The 26,888-nt window shown below is 39.5% G+C and overlaps 1 protein-coding gene across 6 annotated transcripts in view; it reads left to right on the forward strand.

Annotated features, from left to right (window-relative positions):
- SPATS2L (spermatogenesis associated serine rich 2 like) overlaps positions 1–26,888 on the forward strand; it is a 165,486-nt gene that overhangs the window by 18,259 nt on the left and 120,339 nt on the right. For 5 of the 6 annotated variants that reach the window (XM_053215532.1, XM_015077968.2, XM_053215535.1 and 2 more), the window contains exon 2: positions 4,643–4,692. The exons of the other annotated variant lie outside the window; for it this stretch is intronic. Coding sequence is in view for 1 of the 5 variants with exons in the window: in XM_053215529.1 (XP_053071504.1) it covers positions 4,643–4,692 (50 nt within the window). In the remaining 4 variants the exon portion in view is untranslated. The remainder of the gene's footprint in view (positions 1–4,642; positions 4,693–26,888) is intronic. 6 annotated transcript variants of the gene reach the window in all.

A 26,888-nucleotide genomic window follows, 5' to 3' on the forward strand; every position in this document is an offset into this window, starting at 1 on the left:
AACTCCCAATTCTGGAGCTGTGCTAACTCCCTTTCCCTGGGCTGCTGTGGGCCAACCTCTCTGCCTTTATTGCCTCCCAGTCACGGTGGTCCTTTCTCAGTCCTTTAGAAGGACAGAATTTGATCAGTAGCTGCCCTAGAGCTGAACGTCTGTAGGACTTTTATGAAGGTGTTTCAGGTAATTAATGATTGAAATGTCTCTGTGGCATTCCCCAGCGATGGGAGTGTGTGAGCTGGGTGCTGGACATTTTAGACAAGTCTCATGACCATTTAGCAATAGGGAGCCAACCGAAGGTCCACAGATGCCTGGACACCTTGAACACACTAGCTGGCAATGGCTCAGCCTGCTTGCTGTACTCATTTTGAAGCAATTTCTAAAATCTATTTCTCAGGGCTCCTGGGTGGCCCAGTCAGTTCAGTGTCCGACTTCAGCTCAGGTCATGATCTCACAGTTCGTGTGTTCTAGCCCCACATGGGGGTCTGTGCTGACAGCTCAGAGCCTGGAGCCTGCTTCAGATTCTCCCTCTCTCTCTGTCCCTCTCTCTCTCTGCCCCTCCCCCAGTCTTGCTCTCTTTTTCTCTCTCTCTCTCTCAAAAATAAACATTAAAGAAATTTAAATTTATTTCTCTTACACTGGGGATTATTTCGAATTTTCCTCATTTGCTTTGGTACCACATTTTATTCAGCTCATTTCTTCATCAGCTTTTTTTTGAGTGTCTACTCAGTACTAGGCACTGTGAGAGGGAGTAAGATGTAATCAGATAGTGAAAAGGAGAGAACATTATATAGCTTTGGTGGAAAGCAAGATATGCCTCCAGAGTTGGGAAAAGGGAGAAGTTAAATACATAATGATTTTCTTTTCTTTTTTTTTTTTTGCTGTACTTTCTACAATAAATTATACTACATAAAAATCAATACCAATATTCATTTATGTAGCAAACCTGATTGTAATGAAAATTCATGTTATCTGTGACTGTGGCAAGCATCATTAGAACACAGTTCCGATACAGTGGAAGACTTTGGACAGTCCCTTGGAGGGAGGTGAAATGGGACTTGACCTATATATCAAGCTGTTCATGGATTTGATATTTTTCATTTCCACGTGTCAACAAATACCTGACTTGATATTAAAGCCAGTTAAATCAATATTTCTTCCTGTAGTCAAGGTACAGCAACATATATCCAAAGGCAACATATCCCCAACAGCCATATTTTGTTGAGTACATATATTTTGTCATAAACCTAACTGATTGAACTACCTTCAGCTGAATAGGATGAAAATATCAACATAGCTAGCATTAAAAAAAAAGCCATAAAAAATATCTTGTCCCTCACCCCTCATTTAAGCAGTCCCATACTTTATTTTGCTCACTTTACTCATAAGGAATGACAAAATGGAAAAGATCTTGATTGTGATAGCTGCGGTTTCTCTGTGCTCCATTGGGTCCGCCTTAACCCTTCTCTCAACTCCCATCCCAACCAGAGGATTTCTGAACATAGCATAGTGGCGTGTGCAAGTGAACCCAAGAGTTTTAGATTGTAAGACCCTAATAATTGTGATAGAAAGGAGGGTAGGATATAAACCCGTTCCTACTTTTCTTCTGAACGTTTAACTATCAGAAGATTTCTGAAAATTACCTGTTAAAAACTCTCAATGTTTCTATAAACAAATGGCTGAAATACAATTTATAAACACCAACAATTTATTTACTGTTATCAGGAAGGCCTTTCTTCCTTGTGTGCTGTGGATGGAAGAGTGATTATCATTCACTGGGCTCCTACTCTGTGCTAAGCAATTACAATATATCTCACCTTTAGTAGGCAACATGGTACTTCAAGGCATGTGTTATTATTTCCATTTTATGTACAAACTTGGTCTGCTGAGTAGCTCATCTGAGGGCACCAAACTAAAAAGGGATTTGAACCCAAGTTTGTGTGATCCCAAAGCCTTTTCACTTTTCATATCAGGCAATTTTCCATAACATATCATGAACTTGAAAAAACTTATTTTTTTCAAAATGTTCAAGTAACACACGCTCATTATAGGAAGTTTGGAAAGTAGAGGGATTATAAAGAAAAAGGAAAAAGAAACACCATAATTCTTCACTCAGGAATAATCACTACTAAATTTCTAATTTTTTTCTTTCCAAGCTTAAGAAAGCTATAATTTATATATCCAAGAGAGTATTGTTCCTCAGAGTTGTCATCTTGGACATTTATGCATGTACTCCAACAATGTTGTCATTGCTTAAAACATTTTTGGAATCTCTTTCAAGGCCAATTTAGGAACCAAATTCTCTGTAGAATGCCATGGACAGGTTACTTTACCTGAAAACCTATCAAAATGATACATTTTTTATATGTTATCTCATTTTTTTGCCACCTAAAATTATATGCTGAAAATATTTAACCATCCTGCAAAGCATACCATCATAGCTTTTTTTTTTTAAGAACCACAAACATCTTGGGGCTCCTGGGTGGCTCAGTCATTTGAGTGTCCGACTCTTAATTTCAGCCTAGGTCATGATCTCACGGTCATAGGATCAAGCCCTGCATCGGGCTCCACACTGAGTGTGGAAACTGCTTAAGATTCTTTTGCTGTCTCCCTCTGCCCCTCTCCCCTGCTCATGCATGTGCATACTCTCTCTCTCTAAATAATAATAATAATAATAATAATAATAATAATAATAATGGAACCGTAAACATCTTGTGTTGACTTCTGTTGTGGTGGGAGGTAGAATTTACCAAAATGCTACTTAAAGGTTGATGGACATTTTGAAGTATGTTTAAAAGTCTTTGCTAAAATTATATCTGTAAATATTTAATAGCTCATTTGACAACTCATATTATTCATTAAATTGTCTCCACAGCAGTGTTTACCTTTTTAAGTTCATAAATAAAGTCAGAAATTGTTTTTGTCAAAAGTTTGAAAAGCACATTTTAAAATCAGTTTCTTTTCAATGGAAGTTTTATACTCATGGAATTATTCCCCTCCGAGGAGTTTCTGTGAAAGCGAACATAGTTAAGTGTGATGAACTTATCTTTAAATAAAGTCAGTAGCACCTTGTGTCAAAATAAATGCTTCTCGAAGAAGCAGTCACATGTGCAAACATACATGGTATGCACACACATACATAAAAAAAAAGATTGCTATCAAAGTGGCCATTAGTATACATTAATAAACTCAAGTAAAGTATCAATAGTTTTCATCTCTTTGGTTTATTGCATACAGCACTTACTTTTAGAAAACAAACCTAACCCTCAGCCCCATTTCACTGGTCTAGTTTCTGCCTTATTTTTCATAGAGATTCTTATCTTCCCCATCATACTTAGCATGGCACCCTCTTGCCCAGTGTGGGACCCTGGATTTTGGATTGGTGCAAAATTCATTGGAGCCACTCCCAAGGTTCACATTGGGAAGAATGGGCATGTGCTGCTGTCCTCAGGGCTGCAGTCTTCCCTGAGATTTCCATGATAGGACTGGATCATGCTCACAGAGCTAATTACAAAATGTTAAGCCAAGCCTTGTGTTAATATCCTGAGCACTGTTCACAGTGCCTGGCATTGTGTTCAGTCAATGTTTGTTGGATGAATGAAGGGTTATAATGTATTCTCTCAAAAATGGACTGTTGGGAGAAAATAAGTCAAATTGAAGGAGAGAATAGAATTGTAAATTAGAATCTCTGAGCTTAAGAACCTCTGGGCTAAGAACTTTGGGCTAAGAATCTCTGGGCTAAGAGCTCATTTAAAGATGAAACCCAGTGAGGTCAGCTGACTTGGGGAAGGCCACCAAGAAAGCTAGTGCCAGAGCCAGACACGGCATCCAGTGTCCTGACACCACCCTCTCCTGTCCTTTCTGTGCTTCCTTCTTGTTGTCATTCCCCATTTGCTTCGTGAAGGTTGATCTGACTGCAGGGTCAATGACCAGAGCCCTTGAAGTCCCACATGGTACTTAACAGAGCATCAGGTACACGGGGATTTTCAGGGACCACTTGAAGAGATTGTTGACTTAGTGAGTGATTGGTTGGTTGACTTATGACCCTGGCACCTATCTCTGTGCCTAAGTGGTTACTAGCTAAATGGTGAGCTCCCTGGGGTCGGAGAGGAGAATATTATAACAGCAATAATAACAATAGATAACATTTACTTGTAATAAATTAGGCAGGATATCACTATCCAGCTTCAGAGGCCAGATGGTCCTATGTCCCCACCCCACCACTTGCCAGGGATACTTTTACGAAACATGATTTGACCTTTCAGTGCCTCACTTTCTACATCTGCAGAATGCCAGTGATAAATGTTGAAGAGTTAGCTTATTTGAAGCCCTAGAGAAGTGGTAGGCACTGTCTAAACAAGCCTTAAATGTTAGCTCTTGTACTTGTTAAAATAGCACTGTTGTGTTTTGAATTCATGGTACGAATTACGGCAACTCTGTGAGGAGGGTACTGTTATTATCTCATCTTACAGTTGAGTAAACTGAGACACAGAGAGGTTGCTGTCCCTAGTAGCTCTTAAGTCACAGGTAAGGACCAGTTCCATGTCTGCTTGACTCCACATCCTGTGCTTGGATGTGGATGTGATGGAAATGGGTGGTGTGGCTGCTAAATGTGAGATCTGACCTCCCAAATTTACTTTTTTCCTAGAGCATTCCGAAACGCAGGCTGCTTTCAGGAATATCTCTGTGGATAGTTGGGTAAGTAGAGCTGTTCCTTCCCCTCTCCGTGTGCTCCTCCACTGCCCACCACCAGAGGCTTCTGCAGACTCCCAGAAGCCTCCTCACAGCCTTATCAGTCTCTCAGGATCTCAACACCGGTTCTTGTTTATAGATGTGTGGACTAAAGTCACTCATGATGGGGTGTGGGGGAGGGGCAGTGGACCCAAGGCACTGCTACCTCACCTACATCCCCCTTCACCACCTCCATTGGCATTTCTGTGGATCTCTTCAGAGTAGTTTCATGCATGTAAAATATTTCAATGCACCAAAGGGTATTTTATAGATGCCCTTGTGATGTAGAAAGGAACTATGGTTAAGAGTGGCGGGCTCTGGAACCAGACTGCCTAGCTAGCCCTCCTTGCAGTGATCGCTATTTTTGCTGCTGCTGTTGTTGTTGTTGTTGTTATTGAAGAACTTGCTCCAGTGACTCTAGAAGTCTGACTTGCAATCTTCAGTGCTGACTCAGTGTTGAGTTGGGGTGAAAGGACACAGGCTTCTGAGCCAGACCACGTGGCTTTGCATACTGCTTCGGCTGCCTAGTGATGGTTATGTCTTTGTGTGTTACCTGCTTCTCTGAGTCTCAGTTTCCTCCTCTCTGAGATGGGGATAATTATATACATCTTGCAGAGTTGTTGGGATAGTTCTAGCTCATGTATGTAATGTGAGCTATATAAGATTGACACTTAATTAAATGGTAATTATTATGGTCATCAGTCACTGGTATTTTAATGGGTTCATGAAAAGTGTTTGCTGTACAGGAAGCATGTTGTTATTTTTGATTCATCATACTTTACCTGAATTTTTATTTTCCCCCCAGCAGTCTTGCTCGTTTAAGTTAATTTGCTTAGCAAGCTGTTGTGAAAAGATCATCACTGGTCCAGACAACTGTCAAATGATTGTAGATTCTAAACTGAGGTAGTCCAAATGAATGAGGTCTTATTGCACCTGAATATTTCCATGAATGTTAATCTGAACTTGATTCTTTTTCTATAACCCTGAAATTTCAGTATTAAGGTGACTGTAACTTTTTGAAAAGAGCCATTAACATTGGTGGGAGTTGGTGGTTTTCCATGAGTGGTATAGAATACTTTTACTTCCTCATATTTGAAATATGAATCACCATGGAAAACACTTTGTTTATAGTTGTTCAAAGAGAATTATTATGGAAACTATTGGTTCTCTCTCTCTCTCACTCTGTTGCGCACACACACGCACGCACACATGCTTACACATACACACACTGCTTAGTTTTTCTTTGGGTTAGGCAACTGAAGAGTTACTATGTAAATTCTGGCAGCCTTCTCCCTATCAGACAAGCAAGGGCACAATCAATTACTGTTTTCTTGGAACATACCAAATAATCAGAAACTCTGATTATTTTGCTGGAAGGCAACAAACAGCTTGATGGAAAGATATACCAATTGAAAACAATTCTGATCATATTTTTGTCAGGAGAATGAGATGCCTCCAGCTGTCTGTCACTAATCATATTAGAGGTAGAAAGCAGGAATGTTTCGGCCTGCAAAAGATTACTCTAATCGCATATTGGGACACTACTTTTACTGGCTGCTTATCCCAGAACAGTGACATTGGACATCCATTCTGTAACTCGCCTCGCCAGTTGGTCGTAGTCTCAAACATATGTCACATGAGCACACTTAAGGAATTTTCTAATTACAGTTCACAGGCTTTTCTTTTATCTTTTTATGCTTGCTCTGCAGACATCAATGATTGAAATGATTTCTCCCTCAGTATAATCCTATTGCCAGCAGTTACAAAAGAGTAGGAAGATGGCAAATGAAGCCCACAATAACTGAAGAGGTGTCCGAATTCAATTAGGAAGAGGCTCTCCCATGTGGACACATAAGCCATATAAATCCATTTTAATTGTGAGCTTGTGGTACTTATCTGGTCGTGTTTATTTTGGTTGCAAGTGCCAAAGCTGGATATAGACCAGAACTCCAGATCTTTGAGCTCTGATGACTAATTTGGGTATCCATTGAATCCCTTAATTCATTTCTTAATTACTTCTCCCAGAGTTAGAGTTGCTTGGTTACAGTCATTTTCACAAAATTTTCATAAATCAAAACAAGTGTACATAGATTTCCCCGCCCTCCTATTGGTTCACACATTTTGCTCTTGTCTTAGAGAACTATTCTTGGTGTTATCAAAATAATCACAAGGCCAACAGTGGCAACAACAAAATGAATAAATGTGTTGCCAAGCAGCGTAGTAGGGTCTGGACTGAGACACCGGGAGGCTTGGTTTGGATGACTAACTCAACTACTTACAGCCATGGACATTGGTCAGGTTACTTTCCTCTCTGTGTCTCAGAGAGGACCTATTGGGACCTATTACATAGGGTTATGTACCTATCTCATAGAGTTGTTTTGAGGATTAAAATAGCATTGTATATGAACTAATATGCAGAAAGTACCTGGCGCTACAGCAAATGTTAGTTACTGTGTTTATGATCAATAAGACAATGGGAGACTGATGAGCAGGACGATTTTGCTAGTGCCGCAATATTGTCATCTAAGCATGCCCCGTTTACGCACTCAATTTGGAGATCATTCATGATAGTTATGAAACATTGGAGATTCTAAAGTTGGAATTCATCTCTTACTTGTATTTGTATTCCTCAGTTTGACTATAGAATTAATATTTTTGGCTTTTCATGTTTGATCAATATGAGTGTTAACTTGAACCCTTTTGGTGCAAAATTGCTTTAAAATTTGAATGAACTTTTTGTAGATAATAATGTTTGCCCTCATTAAAGTGAAAAATGTGATTATAATATATAAAAAAATATATATATGAGGAGGGTAGGTATTGAGGGAATTGGCCTCAATAAATTCATTGGAAAATTTCAAACTATTTTTTAACAGAGTTAAAAATGTGTTAATGTGTTAAAAATGTGTTAATATTGTGGTTCAAACCTAACGAATGTGCAGGAGTGAAAATCCAGGGAAAGATAAATCTAGTAATTTAATGAGCTTTCATCATGGCTATGGAAGAATTAGTTGATATTAAAATTGATTGCCAAGAGATGCACTAGAATTACCTTCCCTTAGGTGTATTTTGTTTTTGGGTTTTGTTTATAAGCTGTAGTAATCTCTATTTTCTTTTCTTTTTTTTTTAAGTAGAAGTTTCAAAAAAATAAAATATAAGTTTCAGGTGTACAGTTTATAATTTGACATCTGTGTACACCACAAAGTGACCAACACAACAGGACTAGTTTACAGGTCATCACCATACAGTTGACCCTCATCATCATTTCACCCACCGCAGTTTCCTTCCTCTCTGGTATTATCTTCCTCTCTGTCTATTATCTGTATCTGGGAGTGCGTTTTTGGTCTGTTCTGTTTCTTTCTTCTGTTTTTTGTTTTGTTTTGTTTTGTTTTGTTTTTTTAGTTTCCACATATGAGTGAAGTCATATGACATTTCTCTTTCTCCATCTGACTTGTTTTGCTTAGCATCATAACCTCAAGGTCCATCCATGTTGTTGTGGATGGCAAGATTTCATTCTTTTTATGGCTGAATAGCATTCCATTGTGTAAATTGACCACATCTTTTTTATCCATTCATTTGCAGACACATAAGTTGTTTTTATATCTTGACTATTGTAAATAATGCTGCAGTGAATATAAGGGTGCATATTATCTTTTTGAATTAGTATTTATGTATTCTTTGGATAAATACCCAGAAGTGGAATAGCTGGGTCATATGATAGTTCTATTTAATTTTTTGAAGAACCTCCATGCTATTTTCTACGGTGGCTCTACCAATTTACAATCCTACCAACAGTATGCAAGCGTTCCCTTTTCTCTACATCCTCTCCAACACTTGTTGTTTTTTGTCTTTTTGATAATTACCATTCTAACAGGTATTAGGTGATATCTCATTGTGGTATTGAAATGCATTTCCCTGATAATTAGTGATATTGAGCATCTTTTTATGTACCTCTTGGCTATATGGATGTCTTTTTTTGGAGAAATCTCTATTCAGATCCCCATTTTATAATAGTTTGGTTTTTTCTTGTCGTTGAGTTATATAAGTTCATCGTGTATTTTGGATATTAACCCCTTATTGGATATATGGTTTGCAAATACCTTCTCCCACTCAGTATGTTGCCTTTTCATTTAGACAGTGGTTTCCTTTGCTGTGCAGAAGCTTTTTACTCTGATGTAGTCCCATTTATTTTTGCTTTTGTTTCCATTGCCTTTGGAGTCAGGTTCACAAAGGTGTCATGGAACTTACCACCGGTGTTTTCTTTTAGGAATTTATGGTTTCAGGTACTACATTCAAGTCTTTAATCCATTTTGAATTAATTTTTGTGTATGGTTTAAGACAGTAATCTGGTTTCACTCTTTTGAATGTGACTGTCCAGTTTTCCCAAAACCATTTATTGAAGAGACTGTCCTTTATTCATTGTATGCTCTTGGCTCCTTCGTCATAAATGAATTGTCTGTGTATGTGCAGGTTTATTTCTGGTCTCTCAATTCTGTCCCATCTTTCTGTCTGTTTTTTGTACCAATGCCATACTGTTTTGATGACTGTAGTTTTTGTAGTATAGTTTGAAATCAGGGACTGTGATTAGGGTTTTTAACTATGTTAGGACTCAGCAGTTTCACTTGTGCACAGATGCATATGCATGTATATATGTATTCTAGAGACATGTATACCCATGAGCATCCAGAGGCAGGTGTAATATGTCCCTAGTAGCATTGCTTGTATTCATCTCAAATTAGAAACATCCAAAATACCTCTCAGTAGCAGAATGGCTGAATAAACTGCAGATGTGATTGTAAGATAGAAAGCTACACATCACTAAAAAAGAATAAACTAGAGCTATACACATTAACACAGATATATCTTACAGACAGGATGTTGAAAGGAAGAATATACAAAAGAATATATAACAATCTTATTCTATTTATATGAAGTGTGAAAACAGAAGAAACTAAACTCTGTTGCTAAGGGGTACATACATAAGTGGCTAAAACTATAAAGAGAAACAAGGAATTTATTACTGAAAGAATTAGGATAGTGGTTACCTCTTTGAGGAGGGTGTGCTAGGGAAGAGAAAGGACCTGGAGGGCTTGCAAGGTCCTAACAAGGTCCTGTTTTTTTACTGGTCTGGTAGTTACAATATACAGCACATTGCATCAAACATTAATGTTTTATGTGCTTTTCTGGTTGTGAGTTATAGTTCATAATCTTAAAAGTTTTTTTTTAAATGCAAAATAACTTCATTTGTGGCCTGAGTTGGTTTGTCCCTTGTCCTGCATAGTTTTAGGCCTAGAGATTCCTGTGATTATAAGGTGCTCTAGAAATAAACTATTGCTTTGTTTCATAGCAAAGTGGCCTCCAAGTGGAATATACACCCTGGGGAGCTCTTGAGAAGAATCATTTGGGTGGAAAAGAAATTGATTAGAACTTTCATTTAGATTCATTTTGCTTTCATGAAACATTATGATAACTGATGGTGACTGTACTGACACTGGCATCGTCCCTGGGCCCACATGTCAGGTGATCAGTTATCACCTGGAGAGAGGGAGGTGAGGCCACCCCCTTCACAGCGACTTCCCTGCTGGTTCCTCTACTTGGGTTATTTTGTGAAATATATCATGCCGCTTTAACTGGAGTTGCAAATTCTATATTTTAGTTTTAACAAACCCTCACAAACTAACACAGTCTTTAAAAGATTCTATAAAGAATTTCCATAAATGGAAGACAGTTTTCGTATTGCAGGCAACAAGAAAATGACTGAGTTGAGCATGAACTCTGTCAGCCACATTACGAAGTGATGACTGTGACCATCTAATCAGATCTTCTAAGAATCTAGCCACGAAAATTATAAATTACTTGGGACACATGTGGATTTATGTTCACTGTGGTTAATTGATCCTTAACCTTGTCCTGTGTATATTTGCCTTGAGATAATCATGATTAGCAAAATCTGTCCTTTTCTATTTTGTTCATGTTTATAAGGTATACAACATGTTAATATAATAATATATGTGTATGAATTATAAATAAACAACCACACATATTTGAAGATACATGTTGAAAACATCTTGAACACCACTGCCGTGTAGTTCAAAGGACATTTCCTGCTAATAGTTAAAATATGTAGAAGATGGTAAGCTTGATACCCAAAAGGAGGCACCTCTCAGGCCTGATGGTTTTTTAGATGTTTATTTACTTATCTTTGAGAGAGACCGCATGTAAGCAGGGGTGGGGCAGAGAGAGGGAGTCAGAGAATCCAAAGCAAGCTCCATGCTGTTAGCACAAAGCCTGAAGCGGGGCTCAAACCCGCAAACTGTGAGATCATGACCTGAGCCAAAGTCAGATGTTCAACCGACTGAGCCATCCAGGCGCCCAAGCCCTAATGTTTTCTTGTTGGCAAATATCAACACCAAGGCAATACCTTATATATTTTACTTTATTAAAACTTTTCTCAAGCCTGAGTTGGAGTTGGAGTAGAAGAGCTCAGAATAGTTCCATTTTTCTATTTTGCTTGTATTCTTTGTATAAACCTAACCTTTTTTCTTTTTCATTTTAAGTTTATTTATTTTGAGAGACAGAGAGATTGGAGGAGACGGAGAGGGAGAATCCCAGACAGCCTCCATGCTGTCAGCGTGCAGCCTGACGTGGGGCCCAAACTCACAAACGGTGAGATCATGACCTGGGACGAAACCAAGAGTCAGATACTTAACCAACTGAGCCACCCAGGAGCCCCTAAACATATCCTTTTAATTAGGGTCTGGTATGTTAAGAAAAAAGTTGATTACCATCCAGTAGGCATTCCCATAGCATAAGTGATAGAAAGTGCTAGATGGCGTATAAGTCATGGGTTGCAATGGGAAGGGCACTGCCAGCAGTCAGGAGACATGGGTTCTAAGCCTGGTTCTGCCTCTTGCCAGCAGCCAGGCCCCACAGCATGTAGGTGCTACCCTCTCTGAGCTGCATTGCCTTTTCTCTATCATGAGGGTGATAATAGCAGCCCTTCTCCAACCCTTACAGAGATCATGTATGAGAGCATCTGTAAAATGTAGAGTTTCCTACAAATGTGACCAATTATGATCATGTCTCTTATACTTCTCTTTTAATGAAATGTAACTTTTTATTAAAGTGCTGATGTCCTTAACCTACAAGATTCTTTGATTGGAAGCTACAGAAACTGACTGACTAGCTTAAACAAAATTCCCAATTATTTTAATATTGTTTATTGGAAGTATCCTGGGGTGTCTCACAGACTTGAAGGAAGGGAGGAACCATGAAACTGCATGAAGGGCCGTGACCAGGGAAGCTCTGATAATCACAACATAGGGTTCTGTGTCCCTCTTCTCTAAGATATTGTTAGTGTGACCAAGCACTGATGTCCTCTGTCCTCTGTTTCATGCTTCCAGGTTTGAAGCCCTTGGAAGAGAGAATCTAATTCATCCAAGTTTGGTTGACTGACCACTTTTGACCAGTCATCCTTGGGTGATGGGACAGCATCACCTAGTATAGACAGCATTCCCAGGAGGTCTAGTCTCATATGCCCTGGGCCATCTCAGAAAATCAGGGATCCCTGGAGCCCCTGGGTGGTTCAGTCAGTTAAGCATCCAACTCTTGATTTCAGCTCAGGTCATGATCTCACGGTCCTGAGAGATGGAACCCCATGTCAGGCTCCATGCTGATAGTGTAGAGAGCCTGGTTGGGTTTCTTATTCTCTGTCCCTACCCTGCTTGTGCGAGTGCATGCTCTCTCTCTCAAAATAAATAAACTTAAAATTTTTTTCAAAAAAAAAGAAAATCAGGGATCCCAGTGAGCTTCCACCTACAACTGGTAGTAGTGTTTCAATAATTGCTGATGACTCAATTTTCTTTAAGGAATTTACATAAAAAGAATCAAGTATAAGTATGAAATTATATATGAGCGATTTCTTCAACAAATGTCAACACACCTGATTGAGCCTGCGCTGCTTCTCTTGTTCTTCTTTGGGTGGACACTGACCTTGAACTCACTTTCATTGACATGGTAATTGCTGTGTAGGTCCCAAGGGCCATCCTTCTGCTTAGGCTGCTTCTCTAGGGTTTGACTCCGTGTCTGCCTATAGCTACTGCTTGACCTCTTATTAGAAACAAGGTATTAAATCCACCTTATCATTCCTAATGCCTATATTCTCTTCACTGACTGCCTGACTTGCCCTAAAATTTTATGCCAAAGCGGAAAGATGGTAAGAAAGGGGCACAGGATCTGTGTGCTGTCAGCAACTCATCACACTATTGAAGGACCTTAACTTTTTTCTCTTGGGGACCTATTAAAATATATTTGAATACATCACAGCCATTCTTAAACAGGATGTTTATAGCCATTCCCCACACCAAACCAGTATTTCATAAGTACCATTTGTTCTGCCAGAGCTTAAGCAACTATTTGTAATATTTCAAGAATGGAAATGATAAAAATATATGCCCGAAAAACTGATGAATATCTTCCAAAACAAGTTAAACATCACTTTCAAACATTGCCCCTGATAGGTCCTAAATTGAGTATTGTCCCATTTGCATCATTTACTATAAACCTATAAAGAGTTCCAAGATTCTTTGTTTTTCAAGCACATATATACATCTGAAATCACCAGGGTTTTTATTGTTAGTACACAGTGACGTGGTCCTTCTGTAAAAAAAAATTTCTTAAGAAGAGAAAGTGTACCACTAAGAAAGAGAGACATTAATAGCAATCACCATTTTACTTAGCCTCCATTTTCCAAAATGCTGAGTTACAACATAATCTATAGTTCATTTTTTTTTTTTTTACCAACTCTCAATACATTACCAACCAAGTGCCTCATGCTGGTTACAGGGATGATTTATTATTCATCATATTTTAAGTGCTGAGCCATGAAATGTTAAACTTGTATTGGCAGCTGCTGTCCAAAAGTTTGCAGGTGTCCTGTCTAATGCTTTGAAAGTCCAGCATTAGCAATAAATCACAGCATACATAATTTTTCAATAAAGTAATGGAAAAGATTGTTGTATTCTGGTTCCTCTAATCTTTGGTATTTGGAAGTTACTTACATGGGAAATTCAAGTCAAGGGGTAAAACATTCTCAGGCTTTAACCCTTGAACTTGGAGTCAGCCATAGTCAATAGCAAAAGCATCTTGGTAGCTTTGTTCTCCTAACCCTGAGATCTCTTGGCTCTGGGAACTGACAAAGTGCCAAGTATAGGCCTAATTGCATTCCTTGTTACTGAGGAAAAAAAAATCTCAAAGGAATTTTCCTTTTCTTTCAAAGGAGTACCTTGAACATTAACATTTTCCAGAATAGCAAAATTGTTTCTAGGACTTTTGCAAAGCTTTCTGAAAGGAGATCTTGAAGACGGCTCTGGCAGCCAATTAAGAAGGCATGCGTTGCTTACCTAGAGCAACCAAGAGTGAAGGGAGATTAAATCAAAGAAGTAGGAGAGATATGGCTTTGTCCTCTGTGAGCTTGCACTCTGATTAATGAACCGATGTCTTCTTTCCTTCTTCTTTCTCTGTGGTCTGCTCAAAGATTTAGCAATATAGCACCCGATATATTCAGCCAGGCCCATAATAGACCACCGGCTGTCTGAACGTAAGTTCCATTCACCAGTATGCCCAGTGCTGTGCCCATTGCCAGTACATAGGGATGTTCAATTAGTATTTGGTGAAAGAAGGAATATATTCTGGCAGTTCTTTCTGGGATCTATATATTGATGAATTATATATTGGGCCAGATAAACTCTGATCAAGGAATCGGTACCCAACTTTAGTAGATTGGGATCTTCCAATACACAGAGCTAATATTCTAGTGGAGGAGCCATACAATGAAGACACAGGTAACCAAGTGAATAAACACAGTAATTACAACTAGCGATAAGGGCTACCAAAGACCTAAACAGGGTGAATGATCAGAACTAAGGGATTGGAGAAACCAAAACCTAGAAAAATGTAAAAACTCAGTGGTACAGAAGGAATTGATACAGAAGGCTTAATTTACTCCAGAAGTTAACATATCCAAAGAAAAGCTTCAGCTGATTGCAGCATTTCTTAGTGTAAATAGGTTTGCAGAGTTCTTACCATACTGACCATATGTGTTTCTACTTTGTAGAATTTTGCTTTAACACATCAGTTAATGCCGAGGCCAAGGGTTAGCTCTCTGCTTCACTTCCCTTCTCCAGGCTGCAACTTCTGTCCCAAAGCCAGGCAGCTGCCTCCCCAAACATATGATGCCGGTCACATAGGAAACCAGGTGACCAAAAGAAGGTAGATCAGCACAAATTTATCATCAAAGCTGAAAGAAAGAAAGAACCTCAAAGTGAATGCTCTGTTGACAGTGGGTCAGAAGTGTTATCTTTGTATCTCAAGGACAGAACATTTAGTAAGATTTGGGTACAAAGTACACATCACCCTCCAGGCATGCTGAACTATGTCAACCAGAAAACTGTTCCTTAGGGTTTACAATTTCCTCTTTTTCCTAAATTAAAAAATGCTAATGTGAACTCTTGACTCTCAACAACACATGTTATTATTGTATATAGGGCAAAGAGTAAATAAGACACTCGCCTAATGACATAACAGTTCATTTTAACTCAGCAAGCTGGAAGTAATTTTAGCTTATTTTCTATTCTCCCTGCTTCTTTATGGAAATAGGCCACAATCATTTTTATTCTACCATTCTTCATAACCTTATAGCATGCTTCCTGTTGATGCTATTAAGAGCTGTTTTTAAAGACCCTTGAGGGATATCTTTTAATATATCCGTTTAAAAATAATTACTCATCTATAGTACCCCCTTAGAATGTCTGAGGGTTTGGAAATATAGAAACTTCTTAATGAGATATGCTTAATGGTCTATGCAGAGTATAGCAATGTTTACACCTAGTTCAGTTAATGTAAATTATATTTAACTAGTCACTCTGGAAGAGTAGTAGATGTTTTAGAGTAGATTCAATACCTAAAACCCACCATTTGGCTTTTATATATAATATTTATAGATAAAATTCTATGAGTAGTATTTATAGACTTAAATGTTTGCAGTAACATAAAAGTCAATTGTTAGGGACTTTTATAACGTGAAGAATGTGTCTTTTTGGGGCATAAAAATATACATGTGAGACAGATCACTTGTATTAAAATTCTTTATAAACTTTAAAGTAGTATACAAATGTAATTCATTATTGTTCTTTTTAACACTTGTGACATGCAGGACTTCTGGGCTGAACAGCAGTCTGTGTGTTTTAAGGCTCAGTATGTTCCTGTTTCAAGTGAGATTTCCTTTTTCATATAACTCTTTTTTTTTAATGTTTATTTATTGTTTGAGAGAGAAAGAGTGTGAGCAGGGAAGAGAGAGAGAGTCCCAAGCAGGCTCTGAGCTGTCAGCACAGAGCCTGATATAGGGCTTGAACTCATGAAGTGTGAGATCATGACCTGAGCCGAAGTCAGATGCTTAACTGACTGAGCCACCCAGGCACCCCCTTCACATGCAACTCTTATGTTAGAGACACCCTGAGTTCCTTAACTTGGTTCCTTTACACTACACTTGACTTTTGAACCCCCGTCCATACTTGTGCCACTAGAAGCATGCTTCGCACGTTGCTTTAGAAGGAGGTGCAATTTCTAGGAAGGAACCTCAGCCTACATCACATCTGCAGTCTAGATGGTGGCTCAGAACCCAGTCCTTCCCGTGCACGAGAAAAAGACTGAGCAGTCACTCATTGCTGGTCTTATGTGGCTCTTTTTATGGTCCTCTGACATGTCCACTTTTCCAGAACCTCTCTGCCATGACGCTCTCTTTGCTCTTTGCATGATACTTTCTTTGCTGCTTTGGTATGTTCTTCAGGCTGGTTCTTTTTTCATAGTTATTCCAGCTGCCTGCGGTTTTCGTCTGACAGCCCTGAGTATTGGTTGTTCTCTCTGTTCCTTCCTAGCCTCCCAACACCACGTTCTCTGGACTTCAGCCTCTTCCCCCTGCCCCCCACAGCCACAGGAAACTACAAACAAGAATGTGTCCTGGTGGTACCCCTCTGCTGATTCCCCACTGCCCTCTTCGCTGAGGGAAATTGCAGTTTTCCACAGCACTCTAGAGTTGCCAGCTGCATCTTTGTTCTTCTCCCTTCACAGAAAGCTCACGTGGAGTGGGTGCCGAGGGAGGCGGAAGGGCTTGGGGGGAGCCACAGCCCTTTCTATCGGCGCTCACCCAGAGAAATGCTTCATTGTCCACATCAAGGACCAGACCATGGGAAACAGACTCCCCGACAGTCACCATGGGCTACACAAATATTACTTCCATTTAGCCTGACCTTTCATTGTGCTCGAAAATGACTGAAAATACTTAAATCGTGTACAGTATTTTTCTGGAAACAAAAATTAATGGCGTTCTTTCAAGAAACCACACTTGAACTTTTGCCCTTTTCTTCCTTTTTGACTCATTATATCCAATTCAAGGTTTCCTTTTAGCATTCATTTTCCTTTTGTGAGAAATAGCTAATTTCTCTACTGATAAAATTATGAATTGTAGAAGCAATGTAATTGTTAAAAATAAGGATACCTCATTTGGCCTTATAATATTTAGCTCTGGGAATTGAGTCTTCTGAACATTTTTTAAGTGCTTACTGTGTAAGCCAGACTGACTTTCTAATTCTATAACTGCTCTAATGTATTAACTCAGCTAATTCTCAAAATGGTCCTATAGTATTGTCATTTGTCTATATTTGATGACATAGACACTGAGGCACAGTGAAGGTAGGTTGCTCAGGTTCCCATAATTAATGGTGGGCAGGGCCTGGGCCCTAAGTGAACCTAAGTGGTCTCACTTCAGCGTCCACATTCTCAGTCGCTGAAAAAACTACCTGAGTGACCCGACTATGTCATGTAACCTTGGGGAGCGTTAAGTTTCCTCATCTCTGAAGTGGGAATAATAACACCTACCTTACTCAATTGTGGGGAGGATCAAATAAAATAGCTATTTGAAAGGGCTCTGTACATTGTGAAGATCTACAACATGACGTTTAAGTTTGGGCCAACTGTTGATATTTTCTATTAGTTGTGTGGGTCTTATTATTGACTTTGGCCCTTGCTCCTTGGATATACTGCTGGTTCAGATGAAAAACTGCGTGTTTTTCTTGAGGTTTCCTGGAAATTTCAGCAAAACCTCAAATTTCACAATGAAAATGATTTTTTTTCTTCCAAAATGGTGGCATTTGGGAATATTTAGAGCATAGGCCAACTCAGCCTAGCACTTTTAATATGCCAGGGAATTTCAGTGACACTTGGTCCCTGTAACTCTCCCTGATTAATGTAGCCCCTAACATCCCTTCCTTTTTTTTCCCCCTAAAATGGGGGTGGGGGGGAATCAATTTTCTTTCAAGTCTCTGCTCACCATGTACTGGTGACTTATCATTAAGTGTCCTTGAGTGTGTAATACAGGGTCTGGGACCTTGTCTCTTACTGCTAGCGTGGGCCCATGAAACAGAAGAGATGTTGGACAAGGTTTAGGTCAGTGGAAATCAAGTGCAACGGATGAGGATTTAGAAAAGCTATCCGCCCCCCCCCCCCCCCGCCGTCCCACCTCCCCTCAAAAAAAGCTTCAAAATGTAGGACAGAGAAGCAGAGCTAAACCCCAGAGAGATGTGATGGGTGGTGCTGGAAGAGGAGGACCAGGGAACAAAAAGGAAGAGGAGAATGGGAATGACAAGCCTATTGGAGATGGGGTTTCCTTGCCACTGTTCTAGGGAAGTGGGAAGCTTCCTCTTCCTTCTGATGTTGGGCCTGCCTTGCCTGCTGTCAGGCTCCTGAATTTTCAGGTCTCACAGTTCTCTCACAAATTAGAATGTTGGGATCTGAATTCTTACTGTCCCTTGTGGGGAATGAATAGCCCAAGGGCCTGACTTTTTGTGATTCTTTGAAGCTTTTATGCATCCTAGATATTGAGTTATTCCTGTTTTGGTTTGTTTTTGGTGGGACTGGTATTGCATACCGAGGGTCACTTTGTTTTAAGGGGTCTTCCAGGCAGGATTCATGATCGTAATGAGTTATTTTTTCCTCTTTTCTGGATAAGAACAATATCTCTGTCATTCAGTCTCCAAATATAGCAAGCAGTTATGATAGAAGAATATCCTTCTGTTAGGAAAGAAGTTGGCAGCCTCAGTGATGTGAAAATGTCCAATTTAGAAAACACGTTTAGAAAGAAAAGCTGCTTTAAGTCCTTTTTGGAATCAGGTGGAATAAAAAGGAATAAATAAAAAACTTAAAAGAATATGTGTGGTCTGACAGCACATTCCACTTCCTCTCTTTAGTCTTACAGGTACTTGTTGATTTTGCCTGAATTTAAGATGTTATTTCTATCATTTCATTAAAATGTCAGACTGCAAACTGGTTCTGGCATCTAATTGGGAGCATAACTTGGATGATAGATTTTTTAGCTGATGCATGTAATCAGAGCACTACAAGAATGTTGCCAGGGACTGTCTAGAATCTCTTTACGAATGTTGTTAAGTTTATAAAAAGACTATTTAACCAGGGAAAGAGAAAAAGGCATCAAATCCCAAAGAAAGAGTCAAAATGAAATGTATAAGTTAATCATGGCTGGAGGTGTATATATAGGGAGCTTCTAGTATAAAATCATCTAATTGATTAAAGTGTCTATAGTTAACATTCATCAGAATTATAGATATAAGCACATCTATCCCATTTGACCAACCCAAGTGTACCTACAATTTCTCTTCATGAAGTGCTGAACTGACCAAAAAACTTGATGTGCAGGTAACTCAAGTAAATTAAATTGTGTGAGTCCCTTTGCAGAGGATAGTTTGGCAATATGTGTTTTTTTAATCTTTTACTTAATTTTTTTTATTTTAAGTAAACTTTATGCCACACGTGGGCTCAAACGCACCACCCTGAGGTCAAGAGTCGTGGGCTCTCCTGACTGAGCCAGCCAGACTCCCCTTTTAGTCCTTTAAAATGTGTTCACTGTTTCATCACAGAAATTTTATCTCTAGGAATTTATGCTGAGGAGGTAACTAAGGATATGTGCAAAGGTTTTAGCCACAAAGATGTTAATCACATCATTGTTTATAATAGGGTAAATAAGAAATTGCTTACGTGTACAAAACAGATTAGTTAAAACTATTATGCTGTATGGTCAGAGTGAAATACTATTCAGCTACTATAGATGATATTGTAGATAAATGTTGATGATGAGAAGATGTTCATTCTATATTGTTAAGTGATAAAATCATGTTCTAAAAAAATAATATGCCCAGGGTGATGACATTTTTGTTAATGTATGGATGTATTCTTAGAAAATGACCCAGAAATATATTTAAGGGTTAAGTGGTTCTCTGGGTGGTATGATCATGGGCATTTAAAATGTTCTTCTTTTGTGTTTATCTGGGTCTTTAATTTTCCTAAACATACACTGCTTTTATAACAAGAAAGAACCAACAAAGTTTATTTTTAATTGAAGAAAGGAAAGTATGTGAGCCAAACCATATGAAAATGATGGATTGTGGATAACTAGAGACCTCATGTGATGTGTTTCAGCTGAATTTATTTGTAAACACATTTCAGCTGAATGTGTATGCCATGATTTGAGAAGAGCAATTGCTGTTTCATACACCTGATTTAGCAGAGATTATGAGCTTTTTTCTGAATCTCTGCAAAATGAAGGAACTCAACTTATTAGACCAACTCCGGGGCTTCTTCCTATCCAAACCCCAGGTCTACACTTTCTAGGTTTACGCAGAGAAACTGCTGAGTTGGGAACTCCCTGCATTTCTCTTATTTATAAGTTGTCAAGTGATGAAAGTATATTAGGAAGGATTCATCTTATTATTTGTAGTACACAAATTAACCCACTCTACAAGTTTCTCCCTGATGTCTATTTTCTGCTCTTTTGAAGGAAGACCTTCAAAAGATCTAGTTTTTCCATCACCTGTTGATTACCCTAGTTTTGAACTTTTGCCGAAAGCTTATGGTGAAGGTCACACAGCCGAGAACCACTCCGTGTTCCAGGGAAACTTTGGCAGTAAAAGGGAAGCAGTTGAAGCAGACAGTGGCAAAGAACTCATTTCCATTAGAAAATAAAATTTCCACTAGCTGTTAAACCCTGATGACCTCTCAGCCTCTTCCTTTGGTATCATGGAGGCCTCTGTCTGTCCACGCTTCCTGGGCCCAGTTTAGTTCAGGGATGGGTGATATCATACATTTTCACTCATTTATCACTCTTGGCAGATGTCATGGTATTACAGTCAATTTTCAGGGGCGCCTGGGTGGCTCAGTCGGTTGAGCATCCAACTCTTGATATCAGCCTAGGTCATGATCTCATTGGTTTGTGGGATCGACCCCTGTGTTGGGCTCTTCACTGACAGCACAGAGCCTGCTTGGGATGCTCTCTCTTTTTCTCTCTCTCTTTCTCTTTCTCTCTCTCTCTGTCCCTCCCCAGCTCCCAAGTGCGCTTCCTCTCTCTCAAAATAAATAAACAAACTTTAAAATAAGAGTATAATTTCAATACAAGTTCACAATAAACGTAGAGGTAAATTATGGTACGCATCTGGCGGGCAAGCTTCTTCATTCTGTATCTTCTGAAATGGGCGTTAGTAGAAAGAGTGTTGTGCCATGGGGTAGGGAACCTGTGTTTTGAATCTGGCTCTGGCATGAGCTTGTAAAACATTAGAGAGATGACCCAGTCTCTTTAGGTCCAAGGTTTTCTCTGTACAGTGAGTGGGCTGAATTCAGTGGTTTTCAAGCTTCCTTTCAGCTCTGAGATTGTATGAAAATGATCTGCAAAAGCCATTTATTGTTGTCTACATAACTCAAGACTGAAGGCAAAGCTTCTGTTAACAATCCAGCCCTGTGACTCCCCTGCCTCTTATCTCTCTTGGTGTAATAAACCATTGTTTTCTTGTTTATCTTCCTTTTCTCATGCCACACTACATGATTTCAGGGAGAATCTCATTTTGGCATTCTCCATATCCTCTAATGTATGATATGTCTTTGTGACTAGTGAAAAAAAATTCTTAAAAGCAGCTACTTTCATTATTCTCCAGTTTTAAAAACTATCCCCTAAGAACTAAATGTCAATTCAAACATTCCTACATTTTTTATCATTTCTAACCTAACCTATAGAAGTCTAAGACATAATTTGAAACAGAGAAATTCCTGCCTTGAGACAGTGGGCTCATAAATATGTAGTATGATTTACCCCTGTAATTTAAGAAAAAAATTAGGATATTTGATATTTTTAGCAACATTTTTTCAGTATCTACATTGAATATGAAAAATTGTGCTGCTGCACATGTGCCAATCTTGCATTTTTAATTGTAGATAGCACGTTTTAAAATTGAGCAACAATTTCAAATGAATCTACTATAAAAGAAAAATCAGGTTACTATAATGAAAGATTTACAAATCAAAGATTTTACTTGTGTGTTTTAGCTTGATGTCTCGTTTGTAGACTCTGAAAAATGTAATAGCTCCTTAACCCTTGTATATAAGAGATCTGCTTTCTGCAGTAAGCACAGAAAACCCAACCTAAACAGGCCACAGAAGAAACTGGGAACTGCTCACTCAATACCAGTTCTTTCTTTCTTCCTTAGTTACACACTGATTTGATTCAAGGAGGCAATGTGCCCAGCCAAAAGACTGCATTTCCCAGCCTGCTGCCCTTAGAGGTGGCCAATAAAGAAATCTTTAGATGGGACTTCGAGGAAACCTCTTCAGCAACAGTTGCCTGGGCTGTGCATTTCTTGACTCTGCTTCCTCTACGTTCCTCTGTGTTGGCTCTTCTCTGAGCTCCACATGTTCACAAGATGGCTAAGGCAGCTTTAGTCCCATCATCGTCTTCCTTCAGACCCAGCAGAGAGAAAGTCCAGTTTCCTAATAGCACAAACAAAGCTCCAGGTTTGCTTCTCCTTGGCCTGATTGCCTGTTGGAGGTTGCAGCAAAGCCATGGCTGCGACACACAGAATGATGTGCTTCTAGGTTCATCCTGAGACATCTCTCCCCTGCCCCCAGCTTCCAGCCCCGTTCTGAAGGAGGCTTCGCTGAGTCCTCCAAGCAAAGTAGAGCTGCTGTGGGAATGGATAGATACTGGATGATCAGGGCACAAGTACCCACCCTACCAAGTTGGCCAGTTTCTTCTCTTGAGTTATTATAGCCTCTAGTAATGGGGCAAACTAATCATTTGGTTTGCAGAGTTACAGCAAACAATGATTTGGCCATTGTATTCATTTATGGTAGATGAGATTGAAGTCGAAAGGTCATACCATTAATCCAGATTAGATATCAAAATATATCTGTCTTTAACTTTCCAGATCAATGTCTTGCAATAAGCCATCTAACTTCTCTTTCTCATCACCACCCTATATGTGGCCCTGTACAAGGGTAGAATCAAAGTTTAGCAAAAACTGTTTTTAAACCCCAAACAACTGTATTTTCTAGTATAGCTTGTCGACGCAGCAGAGGACATTGTTTCCGAACATAAAGTTGTATAACAAGTTAGAGCCAAATGGAATTTAAAATGACTTGTGATAAACCCTGAAAAAGTGGTACTTTGAAACAGTAATGTCAGCAAGCTGCCTATTATGTAACCATAATACCAGTGCTCTGAGTTTAGATGGAGGAGCTACAGGGCAATGACAAAAAATATTGCGGGCTTCTGTTTTGTATGAGTGAACATGCAGAAGTGATTTTGAAGTGATTTACTGCAGTTGCATGTTGGGACATGGTATGCAGCAAGACAGATGATTATGGCCACAGTTCTGAAAATGTTCAGATGGCTTTCAATTAGCTTTGGGAAAGTCTGCTTCTTGCAGAAGCCAGTATTGATTTTTCAGAATGCCTCATAGCTGTTCAGCAGAAGGGCTGATCATGTCAATCCTTTGAAGTCACAGGAAATGTCATTGGAGAGTAGACTGCAGAAGCTTTCTTGCCGCAGCTGGGAGACTGGCTATCTGGGTTGAAGATAGTAGGAACAAGAGTACAGGTTCGGTTAGAGCGAGACCTGGGTCTGACTCCAGCCCTTTTACATGTACCAGTAGATCACGCCAGCTCTCGGAGCCTCGATTTCCTCATTTGTAAAATGGAGGTACATCAGAATCTAATGAGAAAAGGCATGTAAAGCTTCTAGCAAGTGCCTCAGACCTATCTAAGTGTTTAGTAAGTGTTAACTATTGTTCTCTTTTCAGAGTTGACCCTTGAAAAGAGGGAGGAGTATTGAATTTTTCACTCTTTTTTCTTGAGTTTCATTAAGTAACAACAACAACAACAGTGTGAGAGTACAGAAGTTGAGTTTGGGTTGACTCTACCTAGTGATGCTTTAAAAAAATTTTTTTTAATGTTTATTTATTTACGAGAGAGGGAGAGAGAGCACAAGTTGGGGAGGGGCAGAGAGAGAGAGGGAGACAGAAGATCTGAAGTGGGCTCTGTACTGACAGCAGAGAGCTCGATGTGGGTCTCAAACTCACGAACCGTGAGATCATGACCTGAGCCAAAGTCGGATGCTTAACCGACTGAGCCACCCAGGCAGCCCTACCTGATGATGCTTTTGCTTTTTTTTTTTTTTTTTTGGTTTTGTTTTTGATGATGATGATGTGGAAAAATGGAGAGCTGATATTGGGATGCTGTAGGTCCCCTAGAGTCCTGTCCTGTACTTACTTGGGATGCAAGTGTGTTGAAAACAGCCTCTCTGGAAGGATGGTGTCACTGCATTACATGTAAGAATGGCAGCCATCTGCTGTGGGAGCAACAAGGATTCCAAGAAGTCAGTGAAACTTAAGGCTGCAGATGGCGCCCTGTTGAAGACCCCTGACATTCTGTCTGTCTGTCATCTTAGACCTGCTGGTAACAGTGAACATCTGAAAATTCCAGGACCCAAGGATGAGAAACTGAAGCCTAGAAAGGAAAAGTGACTCAGAGGTCACGTGAAGAGTCAGTGACATAGATAGGACCTAAAGCCAAGGTTTCTGATGCCCAGGTCAGGGGAAATAATGACTGTAGCCACTAGAGCCACTAACTCTGTTGGTTATCCTCAAAACCTCTCCTTCTGGTCTCCTGTTATTTGCCAGGCTCATCCAACCACTGACAGACAGGAATTCATTCCCTTCTGCAAATTCAGTTTGTTAGAAGCTACCTGCCCCCTCCCCAAATGTCAACATCTATAGGTCTTCCTATTGTGGTCACTATATTTCCCATGAATTGAATCCATATCTCTTGCCTAGAGGTCTAGGAGTAACCCCCTCCTAAGCTGTTGAGTCAGAGAAGGGCCAAAGGTCTCACTTTGAGTGCCCAGACTTCCTCCTAAGCCCCTCGTTTCCGGCCTGGTGCCTCAGACCACCCTCCGTTACACCTGAAGCCTCCTGTTTCTTGGATGCAATTTTTTCAGAGAATAAACCCGTGTCTCAAGGGCTGGGGAGGATGGTTGCTTGGCTGCTCTGAGTGGGGTGGATATGTCACCCTCCTGAGCCCTCTTGGGGTTCTTTGGGAGCCAGTTGGCTGGCTTCTCCTTTGTATGTATGTCTGTGGGCCCTGAGGTCTCAGTCTCCTCTGGGGAGTCAGTTGCCACTCTTCAGTTTGCCTTCCATCTTCCCAAATTGTGTCCCCTCTCGGCCATTTGTGTCTCCTTGCCCATTTGTTGTTCCTTTTGGACTTTTACCGTTTCTATTTATTTCTCACCATCCTAGTAGGTTTTGGAAGGAAGCAGAGATCACCATATCTATTAACCACCTTCTCCCAACCCCCCAGAATGTTTGTAGCCTCCCTTTTTGGTGTATTGTCCAAAATTTCATCTCTCTTAATAGAAGGATGGACTAACAAGAACCATTAGGTCTAACATGGACCTAAAGCCTGGTGAATAAGGATTGACCAGGGATGACTGCACTTAATTCTTTTTTTTTTTTTTTTTTTTTTTTAATGAGTGTTCCAGACCTTGGCCTTCAGCTACAGAGAGCGGGTTAAGGAAATCTCTCAATACTGATGTGTGAGGCGTTGCCCCCAGCAACAAACACACCATATGTTCAGTCACTACCAAGAACCTTCCAAAAAATAAATCTCAGGTTTTGTGTTATCACTAAAAATTAACCTCACAGCATGGTTCACAATCATGTTTATGAAAGTGTTTTGAAAATGAAATGCGCCACTATGAAATCAATGGATGGAAATCAATGAGAACTCTGAGAGAGAGGCGGATTTGTATATTTCTTCTGTAGCTGAGTGCTTGCTGGGAGGAAGTGCCAAACAACTCTCTCAGTGTTTTGTGTTTTTAGAGGCACTAACCAGCAATAGAAAGCCTTCCCACAAGTGTGCACATATTAGGGATGCAGGGGAACAAATATGTGCTAAGTGAATACACTTAACGTATGGTAGTGGATTTTTGTGACTGAAGCAACATGTTTGCAGTAAAAACATTTGAAGGCAAGACACTTTTCAAAATCCTGAGAAGTTAAAATTAAATGAGTGGCACATATTTTATTTTGCCAAGGACTAAAATTTTCCATTAAAAAATAAATATATTAGCCTTTCAGTAACTTTTCTCCAACATCTGATGTATTTTGGTTAATGCTACTTTATTCCTGGTGCTCTGACATGCATAATTGTTACCAAAGGGAGTCACTAATACTGTATTCGGAATTGATGACTGATTTACATAGCCTTAAACTGAAAGGTGAGGCATAAAAATTTTTGCATTTATCCCTTCCCCCATTCCTCCAGTGGGAGATTATAAATTGAGCTTTTGCTTTAATACCACTCCAGTTCAGCCTTGTAAAAACATAGCTAACAATAATGTAGACTTTAGTGTGAAGTAGCCCTGTGGACTGCATTCAGGATGTACTGGATTCTAGAAATACCTAAAGAGCTTGGTTATAAATCCCTGCCCCTTGACGTTGTTCTTTAAGAGGGTAAATCTAGTTCAGTATTGTTCAATTAATGGTTGCTTTCTATTACCTTTTAATGGATTCTGAGAATGTTGTCCTATGTCTTCTCCAGTGTATTTGGCTACCTTTCTGGTTTGGGTAGTTTCCCATTTCAGTGTACATCCCAAGTGTTAAGTGTATGTTCTTTTTTTTTTTTTAATTTTTTGAACGTTTATTCATTTTTGAGAGACAGAGAAAGAGCACAAGCGGGGGAGGGGCAAAGAGCGAGGGAGACACAGAATCTGAAGC

The sequence above is a fragment of the Acinonyx jubatus genome, chromosome C1 (genome assembly GCF_027475565.1).
Source record: "Acinonyx jubatus isolate Ajub_Pintada_27869175 chromosome C1, VMU_Ajub_asm_v1.0, whole genome shotgun sequence".
NCBI classification, from domain to species: Eukaryota; Metazoa; Chordata; class Mammalia; order Carnivora; family Felidae; genus Acinonyx; species Acinonyx jubatus.